The sequence below is a fragment of the Sminthopsis crassicaudata genome, chromosome 2 (genome assembly GCF_048593235.1).
Source record: "Sminthopsis crassicaudata isolate SCR6 chromosome 2, ASM4859323v1, whole genome shotgun sequence".
NCBI classification, from domain to species: Eukaryota; Metazoa; Chordata; class Mammalia; order Dasyuromorphia; family Dasyuridae; genus Sminthopsis; species Sminthopsis crassicaudata.
Window position 1 is genome coordinate 616,068,398 of NC_133618.1, and position 17,784 is coordinate 616,086,181.

Genomic DNA, 17,784 nt, shown 5'->3' on the forward strand with positions numbered 1-17,784 from the left:
TAGTTTTCCAGTGCCCTTTTGATTGCTTTTAGTTTTTTGAAAGAGAAAGAGAGACATAGAGAGAAACAGAGAAAGAGGCAGGGATAGACAGAGACAGAGACAGAGAGAGAATTAAATAAGAGAGAGAGAGAGAATTAAATAAGAGAGAGAGAGAGAGAGAAAGAGAGAGAGAGAGAGAGAGAGAGAGAGAGAGAGAGAGAGAGAGAGAGAGAGAGAGAGAGAGAGAGAGAGAGAATGAGATCTTTGTATATTCACTGACATAAAGCAACAATGAGACACTGGCATTAAAAGGGACTTTTGTGAAAGCAAGAAATGTGAGATCATTGAAATAGTTGCACAGTCCTCTAGAGACAATCCAGATGTTTCCCCCTTCTTATTTATTTTAATGCTGGTTCTAACTCATTGAAAACTCTTATCTATTTCTATACATATTCACAAATATATGTATAATGCATACATCACATATCAATATACATGTCATACATGTACACACCACATATGATATATTATACAATATTGTATATACACACATTTTTTGATGGCTGGCCACATATACACAGATCTGTTTCATATATATATATATGTATACATACATACAATTCTATAAAGATGCATACATAATGATCTACACATACGTATAGACATCTGCATATAGACCTCTGTGCTTTTGGTTTGTGATAAACTATCACTATAGAGTAGATTGTAGCTCTAGAGCTGGAAGGATCCTTAGAAATTGTCTATTTTTGACTTCATTGTTTTACAAAGAAGTAAACTGAGGCTCAGTGAAATAACCATAGGTCGGCCAATATCACATCAGTCATAATCTTCCTTAACTAAATATTAATCCTGTTATTTCCCCAGTTCAGGAACCAATAAACAAACATGAAACAATACAAAAAACATTTCCCTTTTCTTTCTATTATCTAGAAGTAAAGTTCCAAAATTATTAACTATTCTATCAAACATCAAAGAGGCTCTATCTGCTCATTCTATTTCCCTTACAGACTCTTTGCATTGTGGTCAGTTTACTTTCTTCCACCCACATTTTCTACTTTCCAGCTTTAATGTATTCATGTACGATGATCTCCTCCCCTTCAGCACATAGAGCTATGGATTTTATATATTTTCTCAGGCTTGGGTTTTTTTTTTTTTTTTTTTTTTGTGCCTCTAAAATATTCTGCCTGGACACTACCCGCCATGGTCCTTCCATGAATGCAGTGATAGTATTTCTTCTCACCTTGAATTTTCACTTAGTTTTTATATCCCAATTTTATAAGACCTCTGATGAGAGGGGACAGGTGCTATGTAACTTTTGAGTTTACCACATTACAAGGCATAAAAGCTCAGTGGAAGCTTGTTTGTTAAGGAAAATAGCATTAGACAGCATGAGGCTATCAGAAAGAAAGCAGGGGCTTACTCTTTTGGCCTCAGTTTATTGGTTCATGAAATATAACTTGTTCTGCATAACCAAGGAGTAGTGGTAGATTCAAAAAGAAAAAAAAAATGTATATAAAAAGCACGATGTTCTCTAAAAAAGGTGATATTATTGACTTCATTATTAATCTATGTTCTTGTTGCTAAGAACATCAAATCTAGCTCTCTGCCTTCTAAAAAGTAGTATCAAAGATAGATCAGTCAACAGTCTATCCATCCTCACTTCCCCACTCTTCTTGAACACTTTTTTGCAGTCAATCTATTAATTATTCTACCCTATCTCCTTTCTGTTACAGTATCTTTGCTTATGTTCTTAAAACTTTCTGGAATATGCTTAATTTTCTTATCTAATTCCTAGTTATTCGTGTCCTGATATTTTGTAACAATTGGCTTTTTTAGAAAAAATTGTTCATAACTTATTTTTGAATTTAAAGTATATTATTAAGATGTTCTCCATCACTTTCTTAAGTTTATATGATCAATAAATCAAACCCTAATTTGTAGCATTTGCTGATTTTTGAGGTGTAAATATTTACACTGAAATTTGAACAATGTGAATTGATCAGAGCTGTCTGAGCATTCCCCTGAATTTCTAACCCTCCTTCAAGATTGTGTCCATCCTTCCTTATCTGTGAATCCTTGGTGTGCAAGGATTTTGTTATTTGATTTTTGTTCTTTGTTCTCAAATGGGATCAAAGGAGGTGAGATGAATTGCTTGTGAATTGAATTTAAGTGAGGCAGACTCTGGTGAACACGATTTTTTTCTTTTTCTGCATAATTGAAATAGTACGGGGTTTGAAGTCAGAGCCAGGTGCAAATACCCATTCTTTGACTTCCTATATGTGTGACGATAAGAAAGTCACTCAATCTCATTGGTCCTCAATTTCCTCCTCTGTAATATGAGAGCATTGGGAAAAATAAAGTATGAGGTGATCTTTAGGATTTCTACTATAAACAAATCTATGATTCTATGGGGCAGCCTGGTGCAGTTACAAGATCTAAGTTCTAATTCTGAGTCTTCCACTTACAATCTTTGTGACTTTAGGCAAATCAATTGACTCTCTTTATTCCTTTGTAAAAGGAGTTGAATTAAATATCAAATGTCCTTCTAGTTCTAATCTGTGATTTGATAATAGATTAACCTGGCATGCTATACATCTAACTAATATGGACAATATTTATTCTTATCCACTTGGAATTTTTCAGATAAATTTCAAGGCTATTTCTTCTTATGGCAATGGATCTCTCTGAGAAGGTCCTACAATATTCTAGGACTTAATTCAAGAGGCACAAGGTCATTTATGAACTTCTACAAGAATTCCTTCCATGGAATACCTTTTTCATTTCAATTTTGCCCTGGACAGTCTCCATGGCACTGGAGAGTACTTTTGATGAGCACATACTTACTTTATGCCCCATTTATAACAGCCACTGAGAGAGTCATTAGACAAAGTTATTTCCATGATTGCATTTATCAGATAACCCTATTCTATAATAAGATAAATATGGAGGACACAGAGGAAAGTGATTGTGACTACCACTTTATCTACAGAGACAAATGCCTCTTTGTTTTTGAGAGATAGAAGGGGGATAATAAAGAGTAAACACAACCATGACATATATTTTTACTTTTCAACCAATTATGTGACTGAAGATATGCACTATTTTATAGAGTTGCCTATGAAAACCTGATTGTTTCCTTCTCATATTTTTTTAGTTAGAATATCCTATTCTCATGGAGATCTTTTTAAATATAGATGGCAAAGTAAGCATATGTTACTGTCAATATTCTTGATTCCTCCCTTGTCATTTGTAATAATGCCATCTGTGATTTTTTTTCCTCCTTATATTTTTCAATCTTCTCTTTTAGATTTTAAAAAGTGATTTTTCCAGTTGCTTTGTTATCTTGCCTATTAAAATATTTCTTATTTCTGTATTTTACTATACTTAGGTACCTGTTTTATATCCCCAAGTATCACCTTCATTTTCTTACATAGTATATTGAGTGCAGTCCAAATTTGGTAGTTCTACTATCGCCAAGGATAAGAAACTTTACTTCAAAATGCTGGCTAATATTTAATACATTTCATACGTATTTGTTGTCCTTTTCATTCTCTTGATAAATTGGGATGACTAATAATAATTACACTGGATTTCTAAATATAATATGCTCTGCAAGAGCTCTCTCATTTGAATTTAGAGCATTGATTCGTGTGTCTGAGTTTTCTGTAGATTGTTTTCATTATTTTGCTCTATTGTGTGAAATGATAGTGCTCATAATCTTTAGTCATTCTCCTTTTAAAGCATTTGGTATATTATTTAAATGAATAATGAATGAGACAGGTAGGTGGTGAAGTGGATAGGCACTGAGATGGGAGTGAATTCAAATCCAGTCTCAGACATTTGCTAGCTGTGTAATTCTGGGTAAGTTATTTAAACTAACTTCTCTTGGCCTTAGTTGCCTCAATAATAAAGTGGGGATAATAAATAGCATCTGTTGTGAGGATCAAATGAAATATTGATAAAGTACTAAAACAATGACGGGTACATAGTAGGCACTAGGTAAATGCTTATTCTCTCCCATGATCTTTTTTTTCCTTGGTTGTCATGTGTCTATTTAATAAGGAAATGAGCTCATTAGCTGATACATGACTTCTGAACCCTTTTTCATCAGTAGTAAATGTTTTCATATTGGATTATCATCATTTATATTATTATTATTTCACTAAGAAATACTGCTAATCAGTATTTCTACTTTTATTCATATCCCAGAGGTGAAAATGTGCTTAAAGAAATTGGTTTGGACCCCTTAGAATTGTGTCTAGTGTTATTTTTTAATCCAAATCCTTTCTTCTATTTTTTTTTAATTGATTTTGTCCCTTATTTTAATCTGTCAATCTGAGTATACACAGACAGGTGATTCTGAAATGACTCACCTTGGTAACCTTTTTCAATAAGCACTTAATTTGACATTCTTTAAATGCTCTGAGAGCACTCAAGTAGCTCATCTTGTATAAGACTTGTAGAGGTCATCCATAATAAGAACAATTCAGGGCTTAGACAAATTTGGGACTACAATCATTTTTTTTTTCATTTATTTTTTGTCCAGACCCATGAATCCATTAGTATAGGGAACTCTTAGGTGAGAAAAGTGCCTCCTGAGGCAAATGAATCCCTACTCTGCTGCCTGGGCACATTGAGAGGGTAAATGACCTGTCTCTCCTCACATGGCCATTATGTGTCTAAGGTGAGACTTCAAAGTTCCCTTGACTCTAATAACAGGACTCTATCCACTACATCATGTTTTCTTCCAGCTATGTTGTTGGAGTTAGAAGATTTTGTGGGCTAATTTAACTCTTGTTAAAAGATCACTTCCATGGAAACATATTTATTAAGTTCCAAACTAGAGAGCATATATTTTGCTTTTTGTCTACTCAATGAAAGATTGATAAGTGTTACTTGATTGACTGATTCTTCACATTTGGAGGTAAAGAGATGAATTCTCTCTATTCAATAAGTTTTGTTTTTACTATTAAAGAGACTTATTCAGGGTTCAGGATCTTTCAAAATTGTATGTAATGATTCTTGCCTTTAAATGAATAGAAAATTGCTTAGCAAAAATTTTGATTTTCTTGAGTGCTTGCACTTTTGAGTTAACAAACTCTTCCTTTGGAATTTTTTTACTAATCCTAGGAGTGGAATATTGTTACCTTAAAAATGAGGATTATTTTATTAGACTATGTGGTCTTGTTGGACCTTTTGGAGAAGGGGTGTCCTTGGGAACATCTCTCTATGTTTGCCCAGAGTCAAAATGATAGATCCAGAGTTTTTCTTTTATCTTTGTTAATGCTTGATTAATTTCCTTCTAACAGTTTAATATCAAGAATATTGTGACCCAAATGAGAGAGCAACGTTTTGGTATGATTCAGACCAAGGTAAGCACTTGCTGTGGAGATGGGGCCTGAAATCATTTTGGTGAATGTCTGAAAAGTAATCTCTAGGGTTGGTAGAATATATTGTAATTATTAAAATATCAATGCAGCTGCCATGTTACAAAGAGAATATTAATCTGATTTTAATCAAAGAAAGCAGTACTTATTCATGGCACATGAAGACAGAAAACGAGTGATTAGAAACCAAAATAGTTTGTATTTTAGTTTGTTTTCCTGCAAGTTTTCTGTGCAGGCTTAGTTTTATAGAATTTGCCTTAAGTTGCTGAAGATTTTTCTTCAATATATCAAAATTCAGTTCAACAAATATTTATGAAGCCCTTATTATGTGCTTGATGCTAATTATATAAAGACAAAAATGAAACAGTCCTTGATATCAAGGAACTTACATTCTACTGAGAGAATGCAACATATATACTTCTATTTAAATAAAAAGTCCTACAAATTATATATATATGTATATGTATCTATGCATAGATACATATACATATATATATATATGTATATATATTTGTCCTCATGCATATCACAACTCCTCTATACTGGTAGAATAGACAGTTTAATGAATGGCTATGTCTATGGCCAAAATACTCTCACAAAGTAACCTTCCAGTAATATTCCTCCTTGAAACTAATTGGCTAAATTAGCCCGCAGATTATATATTGCTAGCTTCTCTGAATTTCAGTTCCCTTCCTACTTTGTGCTTTAAAAGCACTTTTTAGATCTCCATAACATGATAAGATACTGGAGCAGGACTTGAGTGGAGAAAATCATATATATATATGAGGAAGAGAGGCAATTATCCAATTCACTCCTTCCTCAAACCACTTTTATTTGAAATAACTAAATAATTTAAGAAAAGAGAGGCCAATTTTCCTTAGAAAAGGGAGAGGACTGTTTTCATATTTAATGTTAGCCCACTTAGGTTCCCAATGGAGATTTATTCTTAGAATTGTAGGCTTAGAAAGAACTGTGAGAGATCACATAGTTCATCTTTCTTTAGTAGTCCATGCAGAAATCAGTTAGTCAAGAATAACTTATTAAGCTTCTTCTATATGCTAAGGAAATATTGCATCTGAAATTAACTTGTGATTTAGGGAACAGATTATCCTCAATTGATGGTTCTGTATTTTACACTCACTTATTAGAGAACTCCTTGGACAAATATATCTACTAACTTTATAGTATCATTGATGGAACCAAAAAACTTTCAAATGTGCCCTAACTGATTGATATCTGTATCTGTATTGATTATTTTGCTCTCTTATTTTCCTGTATATTTAGGAGCAGTATCACTTTTGCTATGAAATCGTGGTTTATGTTCTACGGAAAATTCTAACCTCTTCATTCAATTCTATCGATTAAGAGCGGTGGTTCTTGCATTGCATCTGAAAGTGACCAAGTGGCTTGGTATCTGTCTCCTCCTCCACGGACATTTGCTAGCCTGTGGACACATTAACACATTTTTATTAGTATTCAAATACCTTGGTATCTGAAGATTCTCTGAAGATAGTATTATACAGATTGAGGGTGAAATAATGATTATAAAGAATCATATTGCCTCATAGTGGTTCTTTTCAATATTATCACAATGCCCCTATCTCAATGGGACAATCATTTCAGAAAGTAACTGTGTATTGGCTATTCAGGCAAGAGAATGACTGGGAATAATAATGGGTCTTAAACATTTAGGGTAATATTTTATTCAGGAAGGCCAGGAAAAAGTCACTGGATTTCAGGTGGGACAGAGAATTTAAGGTTACAAAACTGCAGGATAACAACAATTATCCCTTGTAGGTGCTTCAAAAAGAATCTTGTTTCTACTTTTTGGCTAAAGAGCTGGTATTTCTAGCTGGTTCTTTGAATAACCCAGTCTATGAAAGACCCAAGTAGAATGGATTTAATATACGTAAGCAATATGGACTCCACTTCTAGTTTTCTTCTGCCTGGGTGCTTGCTCAGATTTCATGGGGAAGGTGGTATCTTTGAGGCAATTGCATATATATACAGATGCAAAGAGGATGTCGGGAAAATGCAGAGGGTGGTCAGAATTCTTCCTTTCCACTGGAGTAAATGGAAGTAAATAGTCTAAGATGGAAATGAATATTTCTGTGTAAGAGCCAAGAAGTAACTACTGCTCAATTTGAGTTCTTTCCCATTTTCCCCTAACACTTTAGAGTATTGCTCAGCCAGTTGTGTTGGTATCAAACAGAATTTTTTTTTGGTTTATTATTCCTTGCCCTTTTGCTGACCAATAACTTTTGATTTTAAATTATCATTCCACAATTCTTAATTATCCACAAGATCCTTTAAGCTGTAGATTTTGTTTTTCTGTCTGGGATTTGTGATATTTTATTTTTCCCTTTTTTCCCTTCCCCTAAAATACTTAGAAATTTCTATTGGTTTTTCTGATTTTCAGGAAAAAAAGGGATTTTGGATTTCTGAAAAGACTTAAATAAATTTGTTTTTGAAAGATTTAACTACTATTACATTCAGCTTAGATAGCAATCTGTGAAATAACAGTAATATTATGTAAGGGAGTTTCTGTTCATCAATTAAAAGGAGTTGATAAACTTCTGTACATTCAAGTGGTATTGATTAGTGGTCAAGGTGACTTATGCAACATACTGGAAAAATGCCTGAAGTCACAGTTATAGATCCTGGATTCTTAAAAGAGGCTTAATTACTTTCCTTAACTGAATGTATACTTGAATTTGCTGAAAGAAATAGATGGTTTTTAGATTCATCCCTCTTGCCCCACTCCGCACTGAGTAGTATCTACCATGTATGTATATATGTACTTTACAATTTTATGTTAAATTAATAATTTTATTTCTATTACTCTGTTAAGCAGTAGTCAGAAGTGTTTGGCCTTAGATATTTAGTCACTCTATTTGATAGCCCTCTCCATTTCTTGTAAAAATAACTGTGCTATATGTACTGTACAACATACTTTTCTATAGGATTATTCAAATGGACTATGTATTGTACAAAAGTTGTTTTTTTTTTTTTTTATTTAGTTGGGCACAAGATTTTTCTTGTGAAGCCAACTTCTGTGATCAATTCTGGTGTTCTTTTTGGCATATTCATTCCTTAGTTTCTGTGTACTATTTTTACAGCTGGACCAATTTTCAATTTTCCAGGGAAATTAAAGTAGCAAATTTGGAAATATCGACTACATTCATTTTCATTTTGCTTTCAGGGAGGGAATTCTAAATGCAAAAAGGTTTTACTAATTGAAATATTCTTGTAACAAATGGTGACTCAAATTCTGCCCTAAGTTAACACCTATGGGAGTATCTCATGGCTTCTTTGGATACACTTGTTTTAGACCTGTATTCAACTGTAATTAAATATTTTAAAACAATCTTTGTGCACAACATTTATATACTAGATCAAAATTACCTTCTCTAGAATGACCTCTGTAGATTTTTTCTGGATAGATCTTAGAAATGTGGTTTTCTATGAATTATCTCTTTTTAAAAAAAATCTACTCATGACATAATGGAGTTATTAATTCAGTTCACATTTTCTGTTCATGGATCATTTAACTGATTTGTTTTTTATGGAAAACCTCAAAGGAAAACACCTTGAAATCAGTGATGTAATAGCAAATTGAAAACTCCCTCAAGTAATGAGCTCTCAGCATATATTCCTTCTTAATTGTTTTTCATCTCTGGGTGGAATGGTTTTCCTGTTTGTGAGTCTCATTAGGGTGTTCACGGCTTAGAGGTCTCAAAGGATACCCAGGAAGCCAGAAAGACTGCAGGGGTGTCAGGAAGGACAAGGGAAATTTATTTATGGGATCAAAAAGTTTATTGATGCACCAAAAAGCAGAACTATAAAAGGGGGCAGAGGTTGCAATATTCTTTACAGCAAGTTTATCCTCCATTTTTTTGATTGCCTAAGAGAATGGTTGAAATTATTTTAGCTTGCAATGTAAACATTATTATATGGCTCTGGAGTTTAACAGAAAAACCACTGTTGGTGAAAAACTCATTTTTGTACTTTACAGTGAAATCAGTGGAACAGATTAGTTAAGCAACATCCAGAAGAGAACTAGCCTTGGAGCCCAGTATTCAATATCCTAGCTATTGGTACAAGGATTCACTATTTGACATAAACTGTTGGAAAAATTAGACAACAGAATGGAAGAAATTTAGAGCAACATTTCACAGCTTATGCCAAAAAACTCTCCAAAAGGTCAAATCATAAACAAGTTAGAAAAACAAAGGAAAATTTATTTATCAGAAATATTGATAGAGGAAAGGTTAATGATCAAACATAGGATAGAGAAGGATCACGGAAGTTAAAACTGATTATATATGCAATTAAAAATGTTTTGCCACAAACTCACTCAATGAAGCCAAGATTAAAAGGTAAGCTGCAGGAAAAAAAAAATCTCTGCAACAAGTTTCTCCAGTTAAGATCTCATTTCCAAGATATATAGAGAGCAAATTCAAATTTAAATGAAAGATAACCATTTCCCAATTGTAAAATGGTTTAAGAATATGAATGGGTAGTTTTTAATGGACAAATTCCAGGGCACCAATAGCCATATGAAAAAATGCTCCAAATGAAAAATGGAGAAATGCAAATTTAATCAGTGCTAAGGTTGTACCTCATACCCATCAGATTGGCAATGACCAAAAAAAAAAAAGAAAAAAAAAAGAAAACGAATGTTGGAGGGGATGTGGGAAAACAGGAATATTAACACATAATTATTAGAACTGTGAATTAGTCCAACAATTCTGGAAAGCAATTTGGAATTACAAAAATAACAACTCAGCTATAGCTCTGCTAAACTTAAATCCCAAAGAGATCAGAAAAGGAGGAAAAGGTCTTACATGTACAAAAAACATTAAAAGTAGCTCTTTTTGTGGTGGTAAAAAAACTAGAGACTAAAAGGAGAATCATCATTTAGAATGGCTGAACAACTTATGGTTTAAAAAGATAATGAAAAACCAGTATGTTATAGAAATGTGCGGAAAAAAAGATTTACTTTTCGTGAGGCAACCAGGATTAAGTGACTTGTGACAGTTATTGAGTGTTTTGAGGCAGCATTTGAACTGTGGTTCTCCTAAGCCTAGTGTCAGTGTTCTATATACACTATACCACCTAGCTGTCCCAAACAAGTTGATTTTTAAAAGTAATATTAAGATTTAAATGAACTGATGTGGAGTGAAATAAGCAGAATCCGAAAATTTTATCCTATAATTTCTATTATAAAAATGTATGTTTTGGAGGAGTTGTATAAACTGAAAAATAATGAAATTAGCAAAACCAATAGAACACATATAGTAATAGTACTTAAAAAAACAAAAAAAAACACATAATATCATTCTAGAGAACCAATGATGGAGCAGTTATTTATCTCCTGACAGAAAGATGATGCACACAAGGTAAGGAATGAAAAATGTATTTTTATGAACATTTCCAAGGAGAAAATTGGTTTTGCTTGACTGATTTTTTTGTTACTTAGGCTTTTTTCTCATTGGTGTGGGGTGTGAAAAGAAGAAATCTATTTGTATTTTTTAAAAGTTCATTTGAGAAGAAAAAGAATTGCTCTTCTATGTATTCATATATTTTCTTTTTTTTTAAAGCTCATGAAAATTAAATATTTTTCATTGATTTTCATTATTTCTGAAACATATTATCTTTTATTCTGATTGGGTCCCAATTCCTTTGTATCTGTAGATAAGTTCTTCACACTTTCCCGTTCTTGTCCAGAGTAGAGTTATAGTAATATCAGAGCCCATAATTTTAATGTAAGAACTATTGTATTATTTGCAGCTCATGTATAATTTATAATATTAGGGAGTTGCCTAGAGCTTATAGAAATTAAGTTACTTATTTTGGATCTCACAGGGGAATATGCAATAAGAGTTTGAATCCATCTATCTCTTTCTCTCTTTCTCTTTCTTCTTCCTTTTCCACCTTCTCTCCCCACTTCCTTCCTTTCCTTTAGATTTTTGTTACATGAACACTTAAGGTACTCTCATTTCAATAATTCTTCTAGTTAACCTTTTTTGTCAGAAAATTTTTAAAAGTGTCTAATAAAAATAATTGTTGAATTAACTTTTTATGGTAAGTTCAGGAGTTTTTATATAATAAAATTGTGCATACAACACAGTTGTCTCCACAATATTATGTTATCCAAAATTTGTATCCCAAATTTTGATTGTATTGGTAAAGCAGCTGAATCAACTGCTTCTAAGTACATCTATTTGAATGTATGTATAGACGTTGTATCTTGTAGGATGAATGGCATGCCACTGGTAACTGGTTAAATCCATCATGATAATGCCATAGCCACATATGGATGTTATCAGGCCTATTTAGGGATTTCAAAGAGAAAGGTGAAATCTTGCTATCTACATGTTATATCTTTGTTTCCCACTGATTCCCAGAAGGAAAATAGGTGAGCAATCTCTCAATGGGTGCTCTAAAGAATAGAAGCAGCTGAAGATGAAAAGGTTTGGGGCTGTTCAGGCTCTCTTAATCATCTGAAAAAATCTCCAACCTGGGACACCTTCCCCAAGTTGTTCTGGGGAAGAACCACATAGAAAATACTGGATTTGGCCCTAACCCTTGGTGTGAGCTTGGGCAAGTTACTTTTTCTCCAGCATTTTAAAAATATTTTAGGAATGGAAATGTCCACAAATTAATAAAATGAGATTAGGGAGCCAAATGGCTTGATGGATAGATTTTTGTAGTTGGCATCAGGAAGATGAGAATTTGAATCTTGCCTCAAGTAGGGAACTTAATTCTATTTGAGCTGATTTCCTCATCAGCTAAAACAAATAACAGCACTGAGGATTGAATGAGAAAACACATCAAGTGCTTTGCAAACTTTAAAGTACTCTATAAGTATCATTAATTCCTCAAATCAAAGCTCAATCTTGAAAGCTTGGAACACAATCCAACACTTTTGTGATTCCTTTTGTAATGACTATCATCCAAATGATATATCTACAAGAAAAGTTATGTAGATTCTCCCTAGATAGTCATTTATTAATATTTTGATTTTACTCTTTTAACATGTAGGTTTTTATTTCCTCTAGTTATTCATTTGACTTTCTTGGACTTTAATATATTCGTCTATAAGACGAAGATCTGAGATTCCTTCAAACTTTAATCCAAAAGTTATATTTTGTTGTTGTTGTTGTTGTTGTTACTCTTTTAAGTTAGTTGAGTAAACTTGGGCAAGCCAATTAAATTTTTAGTGCTCAGGGCAATTGCCTTTATTGCAGATGAGTTAGTGATCTCCCCTGGAGGAGAGAATTTCTACCCCTATGAATATCATAATATTGATGATAACCATCATCACCCCAGAAATTTGGCAATGTAAATTTCCAAGCAGTTTATACATTCAGTAACTGAACTCCTGGAAAATTAATATTTCAAAAATAATTTTAAGAACTTTTCATGACCACAAACTTTAAAAGGCTTTTTGTAAAAATAAATTTTCTACATTTCGCTAGAGTGATATGGAATAAATCAAAATTATATAGAAATGTGAAATTTTTATTAAAATATGTTACAAAAACAAAACACTTGTGCAAAGGTGAAAGGAGAGAAAGAAATATAAATGGGGAAAATAGGATGGAGGGAAATACAGAATTAGTAACAAGTTTGAATGTGAATGGGATGAATACTCCCATAAAATGAAGCAAGTAGCAGGGTGGATTAGAAGCCAGAATCCTATCATATGTGGTTACAAAAAACACAGATTCACATAAAGTTAAAGGCTGGAGCACTGTATATTTGTGCTTCAGTAGAAATAAAATCAGGGGTAATGATTCTGGTCACAGACATAAGGAAAAGCAAAAATTGATCTAATTAAAAGAGTTAAGGAATGAAACATCTTTTTAAAGGGCACCATAGATAATGAAGTAATATCAATTATATATATATATATATATATGTGTGTGTGTGTGTGTGTGTGTGTGTGTGTGTGTGTGTATTTTTATATAAATATAATGGTATAGTATCCATATTCTGAGGAGACATTAAGTGAGTTGCAGGAAGAGTTATACAGTATACTAGTGGGGGATCTCAAGCTCCTCCTAGAACTATATAATCACAGAATAAGTAAAGGAGATGAACAGAATTTTAGAAAAGTATGATAGATCATTAGAGAAAATTGAATGGGGATAAAGGAATATACCTTTTCTCAGTAGTGTATAGCACCTACCCAAAAATTGATCATAAGGTTATAAAAACTTTATAATCAAATGCAGAAAGATTAAATGCATCCTTTTCAGATCATGATGCAATAAAAATGTGTAATAAAGGGCTATGGAAAAACAGACCAAGAATTATTTGGAAACCAAATATTTTAATTTTAAAGAATGGGTTAGTCAATAAATCGAAATAAATTTCATCTGAGATGACAATACTGGGACAGAAAACTAAAATTTATGGAATGCAGCCAAAGCAGTTCTTAGGGGAAATTTTATATTTCTAGTTGCCTACATGAATAAATTAGGAGAATTATTAATTTGGCATGCAACTAAAACTAGAAAAAGAACAAATTAACCCCATAAATTAAATTAGAAATAATGAAAATCAAAGGATAAATAAAATTGAAAGTAAAAATTATTGACTTAATAAAACTAGGAATTGATTTTATGAAAATTGTTTAATTTGATTAGAAAAAGGAAAGAAGAAAACTAGATTACTGTATGAAAAATGAAAAGGGTTAATTTACCATCAATGAAGAAGAAAAGCAATAATTAGGAGCTATTTTGCCCAATTGTATGCCAATAAATAATAATCTAAATAAAATGGATGAATATTTATAAAAATACAAATTGCCCAGATTAACAAAAGAGAAAATAAGATATTTAAATAGCCTCATCTTAGAAAAAAGAAATTGAACAAGATGGATTTTCAAGTGAATTCAGGCAAACATTTAAAGAACAATTATTTCCAATTCTAAAACAATTTGGGAAAAGATTTGGTAAGGAGTCTTACACAGTTATGGTACTGATACCTAGACAGGAAGAGCCAAAACAAGAGAAAGAAAATTATACATCAATTCCCCTTATTATTTATGTAAAAATCTTAAAACATTAGCAAAAAGATTAAGGCAACTTATCACCAGGATAGTATACTATGACCATGTGGAATTTATTCCAGAAATGCAGGACTGATTCAAAATCAAAGTTATCTAACCATATCAATACCAAAACTAAAATATCTCAAGTACTTGCCAAAATACAACACCTTTTTTAAATAAAAACATTAGCGAGCATAGGAATAAATAATAGCATGATAAGTAATGTCCATCTAAAACCAGCAAGTATTATATGTCATGGAGATAAACGAAGCATTTCTGATAAGATTCAAGGTTGCACATTATCACCACTATTATTCCAAATTATAGTAATGTTAGCTTTTGCAATAAGAGAAAAATTGAAGGAATTAAGAGTAGGCAATGAGGAAATAAAACTTATCATTCTTTGCAGATGATGGTATATTTAGAGAATTGTAGAAAATCAAAACTACTAGAAACAATTTTATCAAAGTTGTAGGATAGAAAATAAACCCATAAAAACCATTGGCATTTCTATATGTTACTGACAATTGCTCATCGGTAGTCAGAGCTAATATAAAAATTACAGTTCTACTTAAAATTAATATATTAGAGTCCCTTATCAATCAAATTGCCAAAAATTACCTTATAGAGCTAGAAAAAATAAAATTCATCTGGAAGAAAAAAGATCAAAGATATCAAGAGAATAAATGAAAATAAAATTTAAAGGGAAATAGTCTACTATACCAGATCTAAAACTATATTATAAAGTGACAATCATCAAAATCATTTGGAACTAAGAAGAGTAGTTGATCACTGGAATAGGTTAGGCACACCAGACACAGTAGTACATGATTATAGTAATCTAGACTATATCATTTGATAAAATAAATCATTTGGTAAAACCAAAGACTTCAAAATGGGTTCATAATTCAGACATAAGGGTTATAAACAAATGAGGACAAGGGATAGTATATTAAGATCTGTGGATAAAGGATGAATTTATGATCAAAGAAGAACTATAGAACATTATGAAATGCAAAATGGATAATTTTATGTTACAATTTTTTTTTTTCAAAATAAAACCAAATGCAGCCAAGATTAGAAGGGAAGCAGAAAGCTGGTGACTTTTATAGCCAGTGTTTCTAATAAAGATCTAATTTCTAAAATATATAGAGAACTGAAATTTATAAGAATAAAAACCATTTCCCAATTGATAAATGATCAAAGGATATGAACAATTTCAGATGAAGAAATTAATGCCATTTCTAGTCATATTAAAAAAATTGATTAGAGAAATTAAAACAAATCTGAAGTACCACCTCACACCTCTCAGATTGGCTAAGCTGACAGGAAAATTTGGCAAATGGAGGAGGGGATGTGGGAAAACTGAGACACTAATGCATTGTTGGAATTGTGAAATAATCCTACTATTTGGAGAACAATTTGGAACTGCATACTCTTTGATCCAGTAGTTTCACTACTGGCTTTGTATCCCAAAGAAATCATAAAAGAGGGAAAAGGACCCACATGTTCAAAAAGTATTTGTAGCAATTGTTTTTGTAGTGCCAAGAAATTAGAAACTAAGTGGAAGCCCATCAGTTGGAGAATGGCTGAACAAGTTATGGTATATAAATGTAATAGAACATTATTGCTCTATAAGAAAGGATGAGCAGACTGATTTCAGAAAAGCTTGGAAAGACTTGCACAAACTGATGCTGAGTGAACAGAACCTGGAGAACATTGTATGTAGTGACAGTAAGATTATATGATGATGAACTACAATAAATTTAGCTGTTCTCAGTAATGCAGTGATCTAAGACAATTCCAATACACTTGTGATGAAAAAATGCCATCCACATCTAGAGAGAGTACTATGGAGACAATATGGATTAAAGCATAATATTTTCACCTTATTTGTTTGTTGGCTTTTTCATGATTTTTCCCCTTTTCGTCTGATTTTTCTGGTACAACCTAAAATATATTAAAATATATTTAGAAGAACTGTACAAGTTTAATCTGTATTGCATTTTTTCTGTCTTGGGGAAGGGAAACGGGACGGGATGGAGAAAAATTAATTGGAACACAAAATATTACAGAAATTAATGTTGAAAACTATCTGTACATGTTTTTGGAAATATAAAATATTGAAAAAATTTTAAAATAAACATTTTATCTTTTGAAATATGAGTAGTAGATAGGTTTTCTTGTCTTTATATGTGGAATTTTTACTTTAAAAAAGTACTATCAGAAATATAGATTACTTGCAGAACTATCTATTTCACTAGAACTTCTGAGAAATTTGGAAAATGCTTGGTAGAAATATTTTGACCAATATTTATCATATATCACAATAAGGTCAAACTTAATATGAGGTCTGAACATTAAAAGTTTAGAAAAGATCAGGCACCCTTCAGTTCTATGGTTATAGAAAAATTTAATTTTAGCAAAGCACAGACAGCATTTCAAAAACTCTGAAATTTCAAACAGCAAACCCCAAACAATAGAATGACTAAGAGCCCTAGTCAACTTGAACTTTGCTTGCTGCACCAAAGGCAATCATTATCAGAGCTGTGATTTGGAGTAGCACAGCCACTCAGGTCAGCTAAATTTACAAGGAGCTTCTATGAGAGGCACTGTGCAAAACAATGGAATACAAAGAAAGGGAAAACAAAAAGAAAAATATTAAGAATAATGGTATCATTGAGGGATGAGTTCAGGTAGGTAATCAATGCATCATGATGGAGTTTCTTCAGTATTTAATTGGAAAGGGGGAGCTCATGAACATGAAAGGGTCAGACAAACTAAAGTAGGACAATTGGTGGAGGAAGCCTGTTAAGATGGCATTTTCCTTCTAGGTGTAGCACTACATGAGGCATTCTCATTTTATTCCAGATAATCACTTGAGGGCAATGAATGATTCTTTGATGTATGTAAGAAAGAAGCATGAGATGCAGTTTATAATTAAAATACTTGTTTTAATGCTAACTCTTATTCATGTCCCAAGTGACCTTTGGCTTTTTGTGTCCCAGTTTCCTAATCTTATATAAATACACAATCTGATATACTTCTTCTCTCCCTTTTGACCCTTTTGTTGTTTGGGGTTTAGATTTAAGTCAGGGTGACAGAAATAAAGAGAATTGTGATCCTGAAGCCTTGAGTGGTGGATGCAAAGATTTGCACTGGCTTCCAGTTCCATAAGTCTTTTTTTTTTTGAAGTCACTTTTGTCTGGTTAGGGTCAGAGGTCCTTGACAGTGATCAGACAAACCATCAGCTGAGTTCCAGTTTGTGCAAATCCCACAATCAAGTCTGGGTGTTATGACTGAACCTGAACTCACCCCCTAAAGTTCCTGCATTAA

The 17,784-nt window shown here is 32.4% G+C and overlaps 1 protein-coding gene across 1 annotated transcript in view; it reads left to right on the forward strand.

The window, feature by feature from the left end:
* The window catches only part of FRMPD2 (FERM and PDZ domain containing 2), a 298,804-nt gene extending 290,251 nt beyond the window's left edge, over positions 1-8,553 (forward strand). Inside the window, 2 exon segments of the mRNA XM_074296140.1 lie at positions 5,307-5,369; positions 6,669-8,553. Coding sequence (XP_074152241.1) covers positions 5,307-5,369; positions 6,669-6,749 — 144 coding nt within the window. The 3' untranslated portion in view covers positions 6,750-8,553.
* Positions 8,554-17,784: the final 9,231 nt, after the last annotated feature.